Raw genomic sequence first — 20661 nt, 5'->3', positions numbered from 1 at the left:
ACTGTTGACATATGAGGTGCAGGTTTCTTATAACAACTGTTGACATAGAGGTCAGGTTTCTTTATACACTGTTGAATAGAGGTGCGGTTTCTTATAACAACTGTTTGACATAGAGTGCAGGTTTCTTATAACAACTGTTGACATAGAGGTGCAGGTTTCTTATAACAACTGTTGACATAGAGGTGCAGGTTTCTTATAACAACGTTGACATAGAGGTGCAGGTTTCTTATAACAACTGTTGACATAGAGGTGCAGGTTTCTTATAACAACTGTTGACATAGAGGTGCAGTTTCTTATAACAAACTGTTGACATAGAGGTGCAGGTTTTATAACAACTGTTGCATAGAGGGCAGGTTTCTTATAACAAACTGTTGACATAGAGTGCAGGTTTCTTATAAACAACTGTTGACATAGAGGTTGCAGGTTTCTTATACAACTGTTGACATAGAGGTTACAGGTTTCTTATAACAACTGTTGACATAGAGGTGCAGGTTTCTTATAACAACTGTTGACATAGAGGTGCAGGTTTCTTATAACAACTGTTGACATAGAGGTGCAGTTTTCTGTATAACAACTGTTGACATAGAGGTGCAGGTTTCTTATAACAACATGTTGACATAGAGGTGCAGTTTTTCTATTAACAACTGTTGACATAGAGTGCAGGTTTCTTATAACAACTGTGACATAGAGGTGCAGTTTTCTTTATAACAACTGTTGACATAGAGGTGCAGTTTTCTTATACAAACTGTTGACATAGAGGTGCAGGTTTCTTTATAACAACTGTTGACATAGAGGTTACAGGTTTCTTTTAACAACTGTTGACATAGAGGTGCAGGTTCTTATAACAACTGTTGACATAGAGGTCAGGTGTTTATAACAACTGTTGACATAGAGGTGCAGGTTTTTATAACAACTGTTGACTATAGAGGTAGCAGGTTCTATACAACTGTTGACATAGAGGTGCAGGTTTCTTATAACAACTGTTGACATAGAGGTTACAGGTGTCTTATAACAACTGTTGCGGATTTTATATCTTGTGGTCGTCTTCAAAGTTGTTTCCGAGGGTCGCAAGAATATATAAATTAGCATGACACGAGCTGAATGAAATGTAAAAGGCTTTGAAAATGAAAAGCTTRGTATACACTCAGTGCTCCGTTGAAATTTATAGAGATATGCTTGTTTTTGTGAGAAATCTAATAATAACAGGAATTTCGAATTAAAATAAAGTGTATACTAAAATATGAAAATACTACATGTCATGTCTCAAAATCAATATCTATCTTACCTCTATATTGTTTTATGTCCTACGGATTCGAGAAGAAAGATGACCAGTTCAAAGGGAAAGTGAGCCTGTCATGTAGCCAATAGCCTTAATTCTTGCACGGCATCCAGCCTAGCTGACACAATGCACTTTTCCTTTTTTTTGACCACTTTTTTCCCTCTGGCCTCCCTAATCTAAGCCATCTAACAACGGTAAAAACTCCAATAACTTTTGAATGGATTATGATAGAGACATGAGGTTTGGACCATTGGTTTTTCTTAAAGGACTATCTGCACAAATAATATTTGTTTACTCATTGGTCAAAAGATGTGTTTTTGATTGGACACCCTACAGATTCATGCTATTTTTTCATCTGCTTCCATACTACTGTAGATTCAATCCATATTGAAGGTTCAAGAAGACTGTTGGTGATGTCTTGTTTGTTTCCTTTGTTAGACAACAGAGAAGGTGGAGCGGATCGTGCTGCAGACAGAGGTGGTATCATCCCAACAAGAAAAAGACCAGGACCAGCCTGAGCTGAAGTCGGCACAGCCAGAACAGCCTGACAACTTGGAGAACCAGGCAGAGCATCAGACTGAGCAGGTAGAGACAGACTCACTGGAAGGGATAGAGGACGATAGGCCTCAGTCCATGCTGGGGTTTACAGGGCTGAGTATGCATGATGACCACTCTGACGACTCAGACACGCCAAGCGAGGCAAGTGACACTAGTGACGCCGCTAGCGTAGCCTCGGCGGGGCCGGCCCTGACTGCCGCAGCCAAGGCTGCCRTGGACAAGGCTATAGGGGCGGCGGTGAAGCAGGCGGAGGCCGAGGAGAAAACTCCAGCCCCAGGCTCGGGTGGAAGCCTAGGCCTTGGGCTGGACAGTCAGTCAGAGGGAGAGGAGTCAGCAGGGTCAGTCTCAGAGGAGGAAGCGGAGAAGGAGAACAGCCAAGACTGGAGAGGGTGCTTCGTGCCCCCCTCCCCCGTGCACCCCTCTCCTATTGGAGCGTCCTGGCAGAGTCTCAGTGGGGAGGTAGCTGCTGCAAGGGCTCACTCGGAGGTAACACCCCAAAAGAGCCCCAGAATGTTCCCTAGTTGCCCCATTGACCTGTAGTACCTCTCCATAAGTGCCCCCCTAAACTATCCTTAACTGTCCTTCCCACTTGTCTACAATAGCACTGGAAAAGCTACTCCTGTCTCATATTCCTTTTTGCCCATGCTATTTAGAAAGTGCTCAATCTGTTGCAGTCTTGCCTTCCCATTCCCCTGTAATATCACTGGAAAGATTCTCCCCAAATGATCCCAATCTTGGCCTCCCATTAGCTAGTAGTGCCAATAAGCAGGAAGCACGCAATTTATCCCAATCTTGGTCGTATTACCACAGAATCAGCTACCCAACTCCCCCAGTCCTGACCCTCCTCTTTGCCAATAGTAGCAGTCAGCCAGCCTGTGCAGGTGGGAGACTGTCCTTTTCCCTGTTTCCTGTCCCTGTTTCTGCCCACTGGGTTTTCTATTGGAAAGCATTACCATGGCCAGGCAGGCTGTACATACTGTATGCTACTGTATCTATCAGCCAGGGAGGTATTGAAAACGGTTGAAGACCGTTCTTGCGTGTGTGATTGTGTGATTGTGTGTATGCAGGCCTGTGTTTGTTCTTACAGCGCCACTATAAACGCTATAATATTTTCGAGCTGCACATATACACACAGTATCATAGTGGAAACAGTTTATTTCTTCATGACTTGTTGTTGCTTTATTTCCTCGATGTTCAGATACACTGAGTATCTTAAAACATTAAGAACACCTTCCTAATATTCAGTTGCTTAAAAATGTTTCTTTAACCTGTCTCCTCCCCTTCATCTACACTGACTGAAGTGGATTTAACAAGTGACATCAATAAGGGATCATATCTTTCACCTGGAATCATCTGGTCCGTCTATGTCATGGAAAGAGCAGCTGTTCTTCATGTTTTACTCAGTGTTGATTACCTTTGTGGCAATCATGAGCAGCAATGAATTAGAATGTTTTATGGACACACGTCTATGAGAAGCACAGATTGAATAGATAGCGGTCTGTTGCAGGATTATTGTCTATCGGTCCACAGACATTTTCTAATTATGTGAACCGTTTCAGTTTATAAATACAATCCTGCCAGGTAGACCCATTTGGCTTTCTCCTAAATGAATGAATATGCTTCCACAATCCCACATAAGACTTACTCTGTGGTGAACTGTGATGAATTCTTAGTGAATGGTCCAGGATGATGCACTAAGTGTAGTAGCCCTTTCCATCATAAATTTAAAAAATGACTATTTATGTTATAACAACATCTCTGCTATTTGCTTTCGGAATTTTATGTTATCATTTTGATTTGATTCATTTTGATAATTGTATAAATATTCTATCAGAGAGAGGATGGTCCTCATGAACAGCCAGTCCTTCAGTACTTTCCCTTTCCTCTTTCTATGACCTTTCAATTCATTCATTAATTGCTTGTGTGTCCTGTAGACAGACGGTGACAATGTAATTGTGTGTGAGCATGCAAACATGATTGCCTGTGTGTGTATAAATAAATATAAGGGTGAAATCTTATTTTCTGCCCCATTTTCATTTATCATTTCTCTCTCTCTCTCTCTCTATCCATATCTCTTTCTCTCCCCCGCTCTCTCTATCCCTCTTTCTCCATCTCTGTCTTTATTTCTCTCTCTATCCCTCTCTATCTCTCTTTATTTCTCTGTTTCTATCTCTCTCCCTCTCTCTCCATCCCTCTCTTTATTTCTCTCTCTCTCTATCCCTCCCTCTCTCTCTCTATCCCTCTCTTTCTCTCTCTATATCCCTCTCCCTATATTTCTCTCACTCTCCCCCCCCCTCATCTTCTCTCTCTTCATCCACTCTATCTCTCTCTCTCTCTCTTCTCTCTCTCTCCTCTCTCTCTTCTCTCCCTCTCTTTATTTTCCTTCCTCTCTATCTATCTCTCGTCTCTTCTCTTTATCCCTCTCCCTCTATTTCTCTCACTACCCCCCCTCTCTCACTCTCACTCTCTCTCTCACTCTCTCTCTCTCTCTATCCCTCTCTCTCTCAGTTGTCTGTGCTGGAGGCTCCAGAGGTCCTGACCTTCAACAGGGCAGGCGTGGTGGATGTGACCCATGGGGTCCCTGTAATACACACGGAAATGAAAACTGTCACATACCAGTCACTAGAGGTAAAGGCCCTCTCGTCAGACTTATGTCTCATGCTCTATTCTGGATATTCTCATATACTTTTTGACCTGGGTAGTGTTCATTAGGGCACACAATGGAAAATGTTGTAAAACTCTAATTGCAACAAAAAACGTCCAAGTAGTTCCTCCTTGTTTCAATCCGTTTTACAACATTTGGTGCCTAAGGAATACGACCCTGTTCTTCCATCCAATTGAGATGATGAATTGGGTCTGTGTTGTTCCAGGCTGACGCTGATCCCGAGGCGGGGGTGTTGATGAGTGCCCAGACCATCACCTCAGACACCACCAGCACCACCACAACCACACATATCACCAAGGTAGATACTACCTSACCTCAACTCAGAGGGGTGCCACTGTCATTCACCTCTGCTTTATCCATGAGTCCCTTTTGTGTCCCTTTGATATTTTAAGTTTAAATTGTGCACCAATTGTAACGAGCGCCCTGAGAGTCGGGAAGCAAGTTCAGGGAGTGAGTGTTTTAATAAATAAACAAAACAATAAACACGTAACACAAACAAACACGTACATGAAAACAGAGTCAATAACACCTGAGGAAAGAACCAAGGAAAGTGACAGATATAGGGAAGATAATCAAGGAGGTGATGGAGTCCAGGTGAGGTGCGTGAGACGATGGTGACAGGTGTGCGGGATATTCAGCAGCCGGATGACCTAGAGGCTGGAGAGGGAGTATACGTGACAGTATCCCCGAAACTAGGCTCTAGCCGCAGGACGCCGTCAAAGATGACGAACCCGGGGATCAGGAGCGGACCGGTCACCCCTGCTGATGCGCGAGAACCTGTCACGCCAGCTGAGGCTCGGGAACCTGTCGAGTCAGCTGGGGTGCGGGAACCTGACAGATCGGTTGAGGCAGGGGAACCTGGCGATGCGGCGGAGGCATGAAAGCCCAACAAGCCGGCTGAGGCAGGGGAGCCTAGCGATCCGGCTGAGGCATGAAAGCCCAACGAGCCAGCTGAGGCAGGGGAGCCCGGCGATCCGGCTAAGGTATGAAAGCCCAACGAGACGGCTGAGGCAGGGGAGCCTGGCGATCCGGCTAAGGTATGAAAGCCCAACGAGCCAGCTGAGGCAGGGGAGCCTGGCGACCGCTAAGTATAAGAAACCAACAAGCCGGCTGAGGAGTGGAGCCTGGCATCCGGCTAAGGTATGAAAGCCCAACGAGCCAGCTGAGGCAGGGGAGCCGGCGATCCGGCTAAGGTATGAAAGCCCACAAGCCGGCTGAGGCAGTGGAGCCTGGCATCCGGCGGAGGCATGAGAGCCTGATGAGCCGGCTGAGGCATGAGAGCCTGGCGATCTGGTTGAGGCATGAGAGCCTGATGAGCCGGCTGAGGCAGGGTAGCCTGGCAATCTGGTTGAGGCATGAGAGCCTGTAGCAGTTCCCGGACCCAACGGCATTACTTTAACCCAAAAATAACATTAAAAAAACACTTGCTGATGCTTCCCTTAGATGAGGTGTTATTCTGTAACGAGTTCGCTGAGAGTCGGGAAGCAAGTTCAGGGTGTGAGTGTTTTAATAAATAAATTAAACACGTAGCACAAACAACGCACCGACATGAAAACAGAGTCAATAACACCTGAGGAAAGAACCAAGGAAAGTGACAGATACAGGGAAGATAATCAAGGAGGTGATGGAGTCAAGGTGGGTGTCATGAGGAGCAGGTGTGCGAGACGATGGTGACAGGTGTGTGGGATAATCAGCAGCCTGATGACCTAGAGGCCGGAGAGGGAGTATACGTGACACCAATATTGCATTTTAAAAGCCTGATATATTAAATGAAGTGCCTTTTAATATAGACCGCATAGACAAATAAAACAGATTGTTTATATTAATAAATCCAGCATTTTGACATGTCCCTCCGTGCACCCTCTGTGACTTTTAGGAAGATTTTAACCCACTTAAACTCCAAAACTTCTCCAGGTTTTCACCATCATTGTAACGGTTTTCTTCCAGGGGTGAAGGAGAGGACCAAAGTGCAGCGCGGCTAGTGTTAAACATGTTTAATAAAGAACAAGTGAAACACTACAAACAACAATACAAAATAACAAATGTGCAAAAACCGAGACAGACCTATCTGGTGCAGACAATCACAGAGACAGGAAACAAACACCCACCAAATCCCAACACAAAACAAGCCTCCTATATATGATTCTCAATCAGGGACAACGATTACCATCTGCMTCTGATTGAGAACCATATTAGGCTGGACATAGAAACAGACAAACTAGACACACAACATAGAATTCCCACCCAGCTCACGTCCTGACCAACACTAAACAAGCAAAACACATAATAACTCTGGTCAGGACGTTACAATCATTGTAAAGYCCAAGTTATTTTATTTCTTTGACAAAGTAATTTCTAAAGATTATTATTTATTTAATGTGATTAGTGATTMATTTACGTCTGTCCCTCATTTTAAGGTCAACCCTGTTACGTGAACTGAACTCTCGTTTTAATAAGATGAAATTATTCCTTAAAAAAAAAAGAAATTGAACATCTAATAGTCCAATCATAGTGTAAAAGCAGGTGAGCTGGTTCTACTATGTTTGCCATTTCCTGGTGTTTTGTGTTGGAAAACAAAGCAGTTTGAGCATTACACTTCAACCCTGTTACCAATAGATAGACAGGCATTTTATTAAAAAAATTACAATTTCCTTTTTTTTTGTGAAGCTTGCATTCAACAAGCTTCCATTCCCCCTGTCACAAGGGGATTTACGWCTGATTTAAAATGAAATTGTCAACACTGTTACTATATTTGGCACTTACTGTAGTCCATTTGTTTTTTGKTTTTTTAAATTATTAAATTGAACATGTTATCTTTATGACAGAATGTTAAAATTTAAATTCACCAAGTTCCACTACCCAAAAGGGACTAGTTTCGTGGAACGACCCAGTGGCATGGGTAAGTGAAATGATGCACCACTAACAAACCAGTGGAATCCATATCCACGCCCTATTCACTCATACAGTATGCTATTAATTAGGTGGTTCCATTGGCTCAGTTGGTTTCAAGCTTGGTGCTTCCAATACTACAGCTGTAGGTTCCTTTAGGCTTTGTTGTTCCACGTCTGAAATATACCTCAAATTCAATTACATTTTTTCCAGACTGTGAAAGGAGGCATCTCGGAAACCAGGATCGAGAAGAGAATCGTAATCTCGGGTGATGCAGACATGGACCATGACGAGGTAAAAAGATATACTGTTTCTTCACTCTTGCACTGTGTGTCCTCTAGCATGCATCCTAAGTATCCTTACAGCTACTAAATAGGCTTAGCTATTTTAACAAGACGATTGGTAACTGGAGACATTGCTGATGTCAAGATATTCGGTCCCCTACCCGACGAACAAACTGGTGGCAAAGACATCATTATGCCGTCTTTTATGATGTCATGGTCCCGCTGTATACTAGTTGTAACAAGTTTTGTTATCGTCTTTTTAGTAACCAGAAAAAGACGTCTTTATCTGGTTGTAATGTGACCAGATAACAATATAAAGTATTTTCGATGATGTCTTAAAGTCGTTGTTCACACACACAGTGACGGAGGTGTTCACACACACAGTGACGGAGGTGTTCTCACTCACAGTGACGGAGGTGTTCACACACACAGTGACGGAGGTGTTCACACACACAGTGACGGAGGTGTTCACAAACCACACTGTGAAGGAGGTATACCCAACCACACAGTGAAGGAGGTATACCCAACCACACTGTGAAGGAGGTATACCCAACCACACTGTGAAGGAGGTATACCCAACCACACTGTGAAGGAGGTATACCCAACCACACAGTGAAGGAGGATACCCAACCACACAGTGAAGGAGGTATCCCCAACCACACTGTGAAGGAGGTAACCCAACCACACTGTGAAGAGTATACCCAACCACACTGTGAAGGAGGTATACCCAACCACACTGTGAAGGAGGTATACCCAACCACACTGTGAAGGAGGTATACCCACCTCACTGTGAAGGAGGTATCCCCAACCACACTGTGAAGGAGGTATACCCAACCTCACTGTGAAGGAGGTATACCCAACCACACTGTGAAGAGGTATCCCCAACCCACACTGTGAAGGAGGTATCCCCAACCACACTGTGAAGGAAGGTATACCAACCACACAGTGAAGGAGGTATACCCAAACCACACTGTGAAGGAGGTATCCCCAACCACACTGTGAAGGAGGTATACCCAACCACACTGTGAAGGAGGTATCCCCAACCACACTGTGAAGGAGATCGCCAACCACACTGTGAAGGAGTATACCCAACCACACAGTGAAGGAGGTATAACCAACCACACTGTGAAGGAGTATCCCCAAACACACTGTGAAGGAGGTATACCCAACCACACTGTGAAGGGTATACCCAACACACTGTGAAGGAGGTATACCCAACCACACTGTGAAGGAGGTATACCCAACCACACTGTGAAGGAGGTATACCCAACCTCACTTGAAGGAGGTATCCCAACCACACTGTGAAGGGGTATACCCAACCTCACTGTGAAGGAGGTATACCCAACCACACTGTGAAGGAGGTAATCCCAACCACACTGTGAAGGAGGTATCCCCAACCACATGTGAAGGAGTATACCCAACACACAGTGAAGGAGGTATACCCAACCACACTGTGAAGGAGGTATCCCCAACCACACTGTGAAGGAGGTATACCCAACCACACTGTGAAGGAGGTATCCCACCACACTGTGAAGAGTATCGCCAACCACACTGTGAAGGAGGTATACCCAACCACACAGTGAAGGAGGTATACCCAACCACACTGTGAAGAGTATCCCCAACCACACTGTGAAGGAGGTATACCCAACCACACTGTGAAGGAGGTATCGCCAACCACACTGTGAAGGAGGTATACCCAACCACACAGTGAAGGAGGTATACCCAACCACACTGTGAAGGAGGTATCCCAACCACACTGTGAAGGAGGTAACCCCAACCACACTGTGAAGGAGGTATACCCAACCACACTGTGAAGAGGTATCCCCAACCACACTGTGAAGAGGTATCCCCAACCACACTGTGACTAGTCCAGCCCTTGCCCTTGTGATTCTGATCATGCCCATTCCACCTTCCTCTCTGTTTCCCTCCATGGGGTGTTTGGCATAATGTCTGTCTGTCTGTAGGCCTTGGCTCAGGCCATAAAGGAGGCCAAAGAGCAGCACCCTGACATGTCAGTGACCAAAGTAGTGGTCCACAAAGAGACTGAGATCACGCCCGAGGAGGGCGAAGAGTGACCGCAGGTAAGGGGACCACGTCGTCGGTCTTGTACGCTGGGTCTGGCTGGCAGGACACTGACAAGTAACCCTCTCCATTCCCTCCACATCCATCCTCTGCTTCTTGTGCTGTCTACAGTCACCGGCTTCCCATAGGGCTGCTCGATGCTCAGCTTGCTGTACTAACCTGGGGCTGCTTCAGCTTTCCACAGTCCTCTCCCTCTCACAGTCAACTATAGTATCATGATTCCTTCTGTGTGGATGGACTCTCTCTCATATATATATATATATATATATATATATATACACATACTGTATGGAGTCTCTATATATACTGTATGGAGTCTCTATATATACTGTATGGAGTCTCTATATTTACTGTATGGAGTCTCTGTATTTACTGTATGGAGTGTCTATATATATACTGTATGGAGTCTCTATATAACTGTATGGAGTCTCTATATTACTGTATGGAGTCTCTTATTACGTATGAGTGTCTATATACTGTATGGAGTCTCTATATATTTACTGTATGGAGTCTATATATACTGTATGGAGTGGTCTATATATATACTGTATGGAGTCTCTATATATTTACTGTATGGAGTCTATATATACTGTATGGAGTCTCTATATAATATGGGTCTCTCTATATAATGTATGGAGTCTCTCTATATAATGTATGGAATCTCTCTATATATTGTATGGAGTCTCTCTATATACTGTATGGAGTATCTCTATATTTTACTGTATGGAGTCTCTATATATACTGTATGGAGTCTCTATATATACTGTATGGTGTCTCTATATATACTGTATGGAGTCTCTATATTACTGTATGGAGTCTCTGTATTTACTGTATGGAGATGTGTCTATATATATACTGTATGGAGTCCTCTTATATAATGTATGGATCTCTCTTATATATACGTCATATCATATATATATATTTACTGTATGGAGTCTCCTCTATATACTGTATGGAGTCTCTCTCTATATATTATACTGTATGGAGTCTTCTCTATAATACTGTATGGAGTCACTATATATACTGTATGGAGTCTCTCTATATATATATACTGTATGGAGTCTCTATATACTGTATGTAGTCTCTATATATACTGTATGGTGTCTCTATATATACTGTATGGTGTCTCTCTATATACTGTATGGAGTCTCTCTCTATATACTGTATGGAGTCTCTATATACTGTATGGAGTCTCTCTATATATACTGTATGGAGTCTCTCTAATATACTGTATGGAGTCTCTCTATATATATATACTGTATGGAGTCTCTATATTACTGTATGGAGTCTCTCTATATATACTGTATGGTGTCCTCTCTATATACTGTATGGAGTCTCTCTATAAATATGTATGGAGTCTCTCTATATACTGTATGGACTCTCTCTATATACTGTATGGAGTCTCTATATATACTGTATGGAGTCTCTCTATATACTGTATGGAGTCTCTCTATATACTGTATGGAGTTTCTATATATACCGTATGGAGTCTCTATATATACTGTATGGAGTCTCTCTATATACTGTATGAGTCTCTATATATACTGTATGGAGTCTCTCTATATATATAATACTGTAGGAGTCTCTATATACTGTATGGAGTCTCTTCATATATACTGTATGGTGTCTCTCTCTATATACTGTATGGAGTCTCTCTATATACTGTATGGAGTCTCTCTATATACTGTATGGATCTATATACTGTATGGAGTCCTCTATATACTGTATGGAGTCTCTATGTACTGTATGGAGTCTCTCTATATATACTGTATGGAGTCTCTCTATATACTGTATGGAGTCTCTCTATATATAATCTGTATGGAGTCTCTATATACTGTATGAGTCTCTCTATATATACTGTATGGTGTCTCTCTCTATATACTGTATGGAGTCTCTCTATATACTGTATGGAGTCTCTCTATATACTTATGGACTCTCTCTATATACTGTATGGAGTCTCTATATATACTGTATGGAGTCTCTCTATATACTGTATGGAGTCTCTCTATATACTGTATGAGTTTCTATATATACCGTATGGAGTCTCTTATATATACTGTATGGAGTCTCTCTATATTACTGTATGGAGTCTCTATATATACTGTATGGAGTCTCTCTATATATATATATACTGTAGGAGTCTCTATATACTGTAGGAGTCTCTCTATATAACTGTATGGTGTCTCTCTCTATATACTGTATGGAGTCTCTCTATATACTGTATGGAGTCTCTCTATATACTGTATGGAGTCTCTATATACTTATGGAGTCTCTCTATATACTGTATGGAGTCTCTATGTACTGTATGGAGTCTCTCTATATACTGTATGGAGTCTCTATGTACTGTATGGAGTCTCTATATATACTGTATGGAGTCTCTCTATATACTGTATGGAGTCTCTCTATATACTGTATGGGTCTCTCTATATACTGTATGGAGTCTCTATGTAACTGTATGGAGTCTCTCTATATACTGTATGAGTCTCTCTATATACTGTTGGAGTCTCTCTATATACTGTATGGAGTCTCTATATACTGTATGGAGTCTCTCTATATACTGTATGGATCTCTCTATATACTGCTATGGAGTCTCTATATACTGATGGAGTCTCTCTATATACTGTATGGAGTCTCTCTATATACGTATGGAGCTCTATCTTATGGAGTCTCTATGTACTGTATGGAGTTCTCTATATACTGTATGGAGTCTCTCTATATACTGTATGGAGTCTCTCTATAGCCTTCCATGGCTGGCTTCTGTGCCTGTGATGGCTGTTCTGGAAATGTTATTGGTGCTAATGTTTGCATTTCCTTTCAGCTTCTCATACCATTATTGACAATAAGCAATTCAAACGTTGTGTGTTTGCAATTCTTTTTTACTGTCTTGTCTAAATTTCAAGTTTGGTTTTGATTGTTGTCTATATAATTATCTCTGTTATCTCTGTAGTGTTCAGAGTGTACTGTTTTCATACTACCAGTGTCTCATTCCTATCAAATGAGGGGTTATTTATCAGTGTGTTTTAACTACATTATATCATTATTACCCTCTTTCTGGTTATTATGGCATAATGCTCAAGAGAGACACCAGTTTACATTTCTTATTGTCAAAGTTTCTGTATGCTGTAGTAGAGACATATTGCTTGGCAGGGCTGTCTAGTCTATTAACCCTTAAAATAAATGGTCATGTTTTAGCATGCAGCTTGTATGAACTTGTGTCTGATAAGTGTTGGTTTAGATGGAAAAGGTTCTTCTGCTGATAACAAACAAACCGTTGACTGCCATTCACACGACCTCTGGTATTCACACGACCTCTGGCATTCACACGACCTCTGACATTCACCACGACCTCTGGTATTTACACGACTCTGGATTCACACGACCTCTGGTATTCACACGACCTTTGCCATTCACACGACCTCTGACATTCACACGACCTCTGGCATTTACACGACCTCTGGCATTCACAAGACCTCTGCCATTCACACGACCTCTGCCATTTACACGACCTCTGGCATTTACACGACCTCTGGCATTCACAAGACCTCTGCCATTCACACGACCTCTGCCATTTACACGACCTCTGGCATTTACACGACCTCTGGCATTCACAAGACCTCTGCCATTCACACGACCTCTGATATTCACACGACCTCTGATATTCACATGACCTCTGATATTCACACGACCTCTGATATTCACACGACCTCTGGTATTCACACGACCTCTGCCAGTCACACGACCTCTGCCAGTCACACGACCTCTGCCAGTCACACGACCTCTGCCAGTCACACGACCTCTGCCATTCACACGACCTCTGGTATTCACATGACCTCTGATATTCACATGACCTCTCTCATGCTATTCTTCTTATCTTCAATCATAACAGCTACAATAACATAAAACATTTCCTTTTTTCCATCCTTCTGAAAAAGATGTACCTTCAACAAGAATGGGAGTGTTCATCTGTTTCATCTTAGCACGTGCTCTATAACGATACTCTCTCTCTTTCAGGAGTGACGGGTCACCAGGTTCACTAACGTTTCGGGAGCATTCTGTTAACGTTACTTCACGCTGTTCAGAGTAAGGGACGCAAGCAGGATAGTGGCGTTGCCGACGGACAGCACCCCACTGTAGCAGACACTAATACTGCATCCGACCACTACTGAACTAACCTCATCCACCCACACTCCCTCACTCACTCACCATCACTACTGGCAAACACAAACCTCCAAAGCTACCTTCATAGGAACATGTATATTGCATGAAAAGGGAACAATTCTGCATTTTTGTAAAAGAAAAAAAAAAGAAGATATATCAAAAGTTCTACATGTTTTGCTTGACCTGTAAACTCAGACTCAAAGGTTTAAGAATGTATGTGATGAGAGTTAAGATAGTATCGATCATTATGTTGTATTTATTATCAAACTGCTCACTTGGAAACATGTATAATAGTAGGCTATGATGGCACAATATTTATCCACGCAATAGATGTGGCATTCATCTTGTCATAAGTCCCCTTATTTATCCCAAATGCTGATTTTATCCAATTTTACATAGAGTATTCCCTTTAAAAAGACAACAATAATATCTATGGTACTGGTACATGCATTTGCTTAGTAGGTCATTCATCCTCAAAGATGATTTTGTTGTTTTTACTTTAATTGTAAATATGCTTATTTGGTTTTCATTAATTACAAGGTGAGGATGAGGATGATGAGGCAAAATATTGTAKAAGTGTTAGTTAGCAGGAAAAGTTAAACAGACTCCATTACTGTGACCTCTGAGGTGATTAAGAAACCCCTTATAATACAGTATGTGTCTTTACACTGTTGATTGTACTTTCTTGTTGGCTTGTATCTGAAATTATACCCTATTCCATATGGGCTCTGGTCAAAAGTAGTGTACTATATAGGGAATATGATGCAATTTTAGATACATAATTGTTAAGACACATTCTTAAAGGAAAATTCCACCCAAAAACAATATTTTGGTATTTGTTTCATTAGTCCATTGTTGACACAGTCCCAACATGTTTTGCTTGTCAGCAATCAAGTTTTCAAGATATGTAACTTTGAAAATACAGAAATCATCCCTGTATGATACATTTTGCATCCTATGATGCTGCGTTTTGCGTCATATGATGCATCATACAGGGATGATTTCTGTATTTTTAAAGTTACATATCTTGAAAACTTGATTGCTGACAAGCAAAACATTTTGGGACTATGTCAACATATGGGGGGGTGGCATTTTCCTTTAAGTCCTACCCAGAATCCTCCTCATCCCTGTGTGGCACATCCAAGCCTTAAAACTGTGCAGAATGGACAGACAACAACCTCAAGTACAAGCCTGCAGTGTGTGTTTGTGTGCTTGGTTTCTCCCACACAGAGGCATCATGCCCATCGAACCTGAGTTGGCACCATCGGGTGGCACATGCCCCCTCTCAATATCATCCACTGGGATGAGAATACATAATTAGCAGTGTCTTATAGAATGAATATTAAGACATTATATATTCGGTCATCAGTGACCCCTCAGAGATATTGGGATCATGATGCCTCTGATCCCACCCCTTCAAATCATCAGCTGTAAAAACCATCCTTGTTGAATGTGTTTCCCACAAGATAAATAAATGGATAAATACATATTGTTGGATCAATTTTTATTTATTTTTTGTCAATCGTTGAAAATGTATTGGTGGTTGTGCTCTCATAAACTTATGGCCGTAACTCTACAGTGAAGCCATTTACAGTATCACAACCAGTTCAGAGTGACACGAGCCCACTACTCTTCTCTTCTTCTAACAAGCTACAGGTTATTTAACGAAAGGAACACCATTAGAAGGAAAGGCGTGACAAAATGGCTGATTGTACTTTCACCGAACACAAGTGCAGAGTCCGGGTTACAGTCATGTGTTGCAAGTTAAGGTGTAAATCACTTTGGTTGTGTGTGACAGACTAGTAATGTTCCTAACCAAGCCAAATGTCCATCAACAAGACAGTTACTTTGAATGACTAATTTGAGAGCAGTGTTTGGTGGGAAACTGAAATGTAATATGATAATTCAGTTCCACAACAGTATTGTCTAGAGCACAGGTGTCAAACTCATTCCACGGGGGGCCGAGTGTCTGCGGGTTTTCGCTCCTCCCTTGTACTTGATTGATGAATTAACATCACTAATTAGTTAGGAACTCCCCACACCTGGTTGTCTAGGGCTTTATTGAAAGGAAAAACCAAAAACCTGCAGACACTAGGCCCTCCGTGGAATGAGTTTGACACCCCTGGTCTAGAGGGACCTAACCAGTCAGAAACTAGAAGCATCTCAAAGTAGGAGYGCTACCTATCCAGGATCAGCCAGACTGCTTTGTGAGCACCCTGCTCAAAGGATGCTGGAAGCTTATAGCTGTTTGTCGCAAAATTAGCCTTTTGAACCATAGATGTGTTGGAGTGTACAGTGTATATCTACTGTATATTTCTCTCAGCCCAGTTAATTAAGTGTTTTTGCTGAAGTTATACATTATATAGAAATGTTCCAAATGTGTCTTCAGCTTTGCAAAATTGTTTTTAGTATTTTAAACGGATCATTAGGCAAAGGCAAAGTTGTTGACTACCCAGTAGCCACAATGTATTTTCAATTACAGATTTGACCTTTCAGAGCATATTGAATCTGGCTTTGCTCTAATTCAGAGTGCAACTACACCAATGGAACATGAAGTCAACTGTGAAGGCACAGCTGCTCTGGCATGAAGCAGATGGGGCCATAGTGCCCACTGCTAATGGCTGTATAAGCATCATGTTCATTATTCTAACTCTGAACACAAACCATAACAAATATCTATTGATGGTGCAATCCAAACCTTCAAGAGATGTGCAGCACATTGTTAAATAACCATATTACATTTACAGAAATATTAAATTGACATCTCTGGGATATAAAACAGGGAATCATTATGCAAGGTGGCATCTCCAATTAGCATTAATTATTGTATTGCAGTAGAGACTGAAAGAAAATTGCTTTAATGTAATTTGGGCATATACATTTAGAATACCACTAAAGGGAACCATGACATCAGTAATAGCCAATATCCATCATCCCATTACAATTGAGGACCATAAGAAAATGGAAATGAGCCTAATAAATCCATTTAGGGCTACATGCCTTGTAAAAAAAAAAGTTTCTCGATATGGATTATTAATTATTAAAACGGTGTTGTAAAATCAATATTTGATGGGGTATTTCATCAAATTATTATCGGTGGGCCATGTCAAACGCTCCAGTTTGACACTCCGTGCCGAATTTGCACACCTGTAGGCTCTGTGGGTGACAAGTGGCTAAAATTATTGAGGGTCAGTGCTATCAGAGATCCTTGGGACGTCCCTACCCTAAACCCTAACCATAATCTTTATCTAGCCCTAACCTTGAACCTTACCTTAACCATTTTAAATGTGAACTTCAATGGGGGTAGGGATGTACCAAGGACTCTGGATTGCACGGACTAATTATTGAATCTGTATCATCTCGATAAAAAGCGCACTCGCTTCCCGCTCGTGACAGTAGCTTTCGCGCCCCAAATCTACTCCCGTTTTCCTTCTAGGTTCGCGCTCCAGAGACTTCTTATCAGTAATTTGCGTAAGCACAGTGTGGTTTCTGCTTTTTGTGTTGTATTTACGCTTTGAGCGTAAGCGGAAACATTTACAATTGACGTACGTACGCGCATAGTCACTTGCATGCTGCAGTTCCGTGCTGGCGCAGCGCGTCCTTCCGCTTATGCTCGTCCTCAGGCCAACAACACACAAAGTGTATTATTCCCTTTTGACTGCTTGACATTTATCGGAGACTTTCTCAAGAGGACGACATATTGTACTACAGGTAAGAAACGTATTTTTTTTAGCGAATCAGATCGATTTCCAAAATATTGCATAATGTTTAACCAAGATGCCTGCGCGCTCACGGTTTCAGCAAAAGCTCGAGTTCGTCATTTCAGGAGAGTTCATGGCTGCTCGGGCATTTTCCATGTTAGTGTTACGGGCGCTTCCTCGCGTGCTTGTGGCTAGTCGGATACAYAACCCTTTTCTCCCCACCGTTCAGAATGAGACCGATTGTTGTGTTGTCATCGACATAAATTACGATTTTACAACCAAAAGCAGCATCGTATTCATGTTCTGTTGAAAACAATACGTATATAAGCATAGGTGGATGCAAACTATAGCTAGCTAAAGGTTAGCAAAATAGGCTAGCTAACGTTAGCCAGTTAACGTTAGTTACACTCCCCCAAATCTAAAGCTATATTGCTAGCTTTTCCAATGGGTTTACTGTATGCATACACATTACATTGCCAATGAATTGGCTATACGACATTGAGATGTATTCATAATGTGGCCAATTTAACATGTGCAACGTTATATAATTTATGATTTTCTGGGTTGAAAATGATCAAAGTCTAAGACATTCAATTGATGGGCGATTGTATCTGCCTAGATTGAATGTACTAAAACCATTTGGCCACCACAAACCTTGATTTATTGATTATATTTCGTTATAAAAAAATTAAAAACATGAAATGAAATTATTCAACAATGTGCCTATTTCCCTCTGGTCATGTGATCCATGTCGGGAGGGGATGGTAAACTAGTTATCTAAATAATCAAATCAAATGTTATTGGTCACGTACACATGTATTGCAGGTGCAGGGAAATGTTTCTATTTCTAGCTCCAACAGTGTAGTAATACCTAACAATACACAACAATACATACAAATCCTAAAAATAAATACATATGATTGCAAGTGATTGCATATAGGCCACTATCATAGTAACGCTTTCCTATCCACATAGATTACTACATGTATTAGGTTGATATGGTAATAAAGGATAAAACAAAACATAGCTTTTTAAGTCAGCCCATTATTCTGCCCCACAACAGCCATTATGGTATCATCCAGAGAAACATCATATATCGGGCCATGACACACACAGTGAAGCAGCTAATCATTCGCAATGTGGTTAACGTTTTAGGATATTATGACCAGATTGCTTTCGGCTTATTTCCCAATGGTTCAGAGTGAAATGTATCCACAGACATCTAACAACGTTCTTTCTATTGTTCCAGAATATCAATCCAAGATGTCAGAGACCGTGAAGTACATGGATGATGAACACAAGACCATCTTCCTGAAGATACTGAATGAGCAACGGTTGGAGGGTGAACACTGTGACATCGCGGTGGTGGTTGAAGATGTGAAGTTCAGGGCGCACCGCTGTGTGCTGGCAGCGTGTAGCAACTACTTCAAAAAGCTGTTCAAGAAGCATGAAGTCGACAACTCCTCAGTCATAGAAATCGACTTCATCCGCTCAGACATCTTCGAGGAGGTGTTGAACTACATGTACACGGCCAAGATTTCTGTGAAGATAAAGGATGTGAATTTGATGATTTCTTCAGGCCAGATACTCGGAATCCGTTTTCTGGACAAACTCTGTTCACAGAAGCGTGACATGTCCATTGAAGAAAGGAACGGACAAAATGACAAACCCTTTCCCTGTGATATTCTCAAAATGGCTCTCCCTACTGATGACCCTACATTGGGCCAGGAAAACGACTTGCAGGTGCTAGGTGATCATGACGACACTCCTACTGACGACGTTGTGGAAGAGCCAATGACCAATCACGACTTGGACAAATCGCCCAACACAGCGTTGAGAGTAACGGAGGCCATTCTCAAAGAATGGCCTCCTGCCAATGAGGACGTGCACAAGGTGAGCTGTTACAACCAGGACGTGGAACCCATGGACACGGAGCAAAAAGACCTGGTGGGTCACACCACAACAACCTTAGCGTTTGCTGACAGCATCGGCGAGGTGAAGGACGAGCAGCCCCCCGGTTGGACCACAGCCACGACGGACATGAAGTTCGAGTACCTCCTCTACGGCCAACGGGAACAGCTCGCCTGCCAGATCTGTGGAAAGACCTTCATCGACGAGAACCGTTTGAGGAAACACGAAAAGCTGCACTCGGCCGAACGTCCGTTCATCTGTGAAATCTGCAGCAAAGCCTTCACTACCCAGGCTCACCTGAAGGAGCATCTGAAGATCCACACAGGCTTCAAGCCCTACCGCTGCGACGTGTGTGGCAAGTCCTTCATCCGAGCGCCTGACCTCAAGAAGCACGAGCGGGTCCACAGCAACGAGCGTCCCTTCGGCTGCCAGATGTGCGACAAGGCCTTCAAGCACAAGTCCCACCTGAAGGACCACGAGAGGCGCCACAGGGGCGAGAAGCCTTTCGTTTGCGGCTCGTGCACCAAGGCCTTTGCTAAAGCCTCAGACCTAAAGAGACATGAAAACAACATGCACAGCGAGAGGAAGCAGATGGCGCCCAGCGCCCTGCAGACCGAAACAGAACAGCTGCAGGCAGCAGCCATGGCCGCCGAGGCCGAGCAACAACTGGACTCCATAGCATGCTCATAGCACACAACGTTGTGTAACATTACCTTACTTGTCATGGACATCTTGAGAACAATCTGAGTTTTTTGATGCTGTTTAATTTTGTATTTTGGGAGGCCGACAAACTCCAATAATCAGATAGATTTGATCATTCTTCTCGAGAACATAGTGAAATAAGATAGGATTTGACTGCATTCATTTATTTTTGGATTTATTTCACGTGATTTAGGCTTTCTTGCACTTGATTATATTGTAATGGTTAAATCATTTTTGGGGGTATTAATTAAAATATGTTTGTGTAAATGTTATGGCAGCGTTATGGATATAAATGCTATGACTACTGCCTCTACTCGGTTTTGGTTGTCAATATATTAGTGCTGTTATACAGTACTGGTTTTATCAAGAAAAACTGGAAATTAAATGTTTGATTTGTAAAAATTTATGGAAAGAATTGTTATAAACCACAAC

General features: G+C 42.2%; 2 protein-coding genes across 2 annotated transcripts in view; both read left to right on the top strand.

Annotated features, from left to right (window-relative positions):
* Positions 1–15402, top strand: part of LOC111972782 (band 4.1-like protein 3) — a 93376-nt gene extending 77974 nt beyond the window's left edge. Inside the window, 6 exon segments of the mRNA XM_070446602.1 lie at positions 1718–1864; positions 4346–4465; positions 4708–4800; positions 7605–7685; positions 9640–9756; positions 13769–15402. Of these exon segments, the coding sequence (XP_070302703.1) occupies positions 1718–1864; positions 4346–4465; positions 4708–4800; positions 7605–7685; positions 9640–9750 (552 nt within the window). The 3' untranslated portion in view covers positions 9751–9756; positions 13769–15402.
* Positions 15403–17469: 2067 nt separating this feature from the next.
* Positions 17470–20465, top strand: LOC111973425 (zinc finger and BTB domain-containing protein 14). The gene is made up of 2 exons (XM_024000791.2): positions 17470–17626; positions 18866–20465. Exons 1-2 carry the CDS (start codon positions 17485–17487, stop codon positions 20215–20217), a joined length of 1494 nt encoding a protein of 497 aa, XP_023856559.1. The 5' UTR covers positions 17470–17484; the 3' UTR covers positions 20218–20465.
* The last annotated feature ends 196 nt before the right edge of the window (positions 20466–20661 follow it).

Source organism: Salvelinus sp. IW2-2015, linkage group LG14 (genome assembly GCF_002910315.2).
Source record: "Salvelinus sp. IW2-2015 linkage group LG14, ASM291031v2, whole genome shotgun sequence".
Classification (NCBI taxonomy): Eukaryota; Metazoa; Chordata; class Actinopteri; order Salmoniformes; family Salmonidae; genus Salvelinus; species Salvelinus sp. IW2-2015.
Note: the sequence above shows the minus strand (reverse complement) of the source record. Positions and strands in the feature narration are given on the sequence as shown.

Coding starts and splice junctions, on each gene's coding strand:
- LOC111973425 (XM_024000791.2), top strand. CDS start 17,485: ATGCTGCAGTTCCGTGCTGGCGCAGCGCGTCCTTCCGCTTATGCTCGT. Junction 17,627..18,865: donor GACGACATATTGTACTACAG/GTAAGAAACGTA, acceptor CTATTGTTCCAG/AATATCAATCCAAGATGTCA.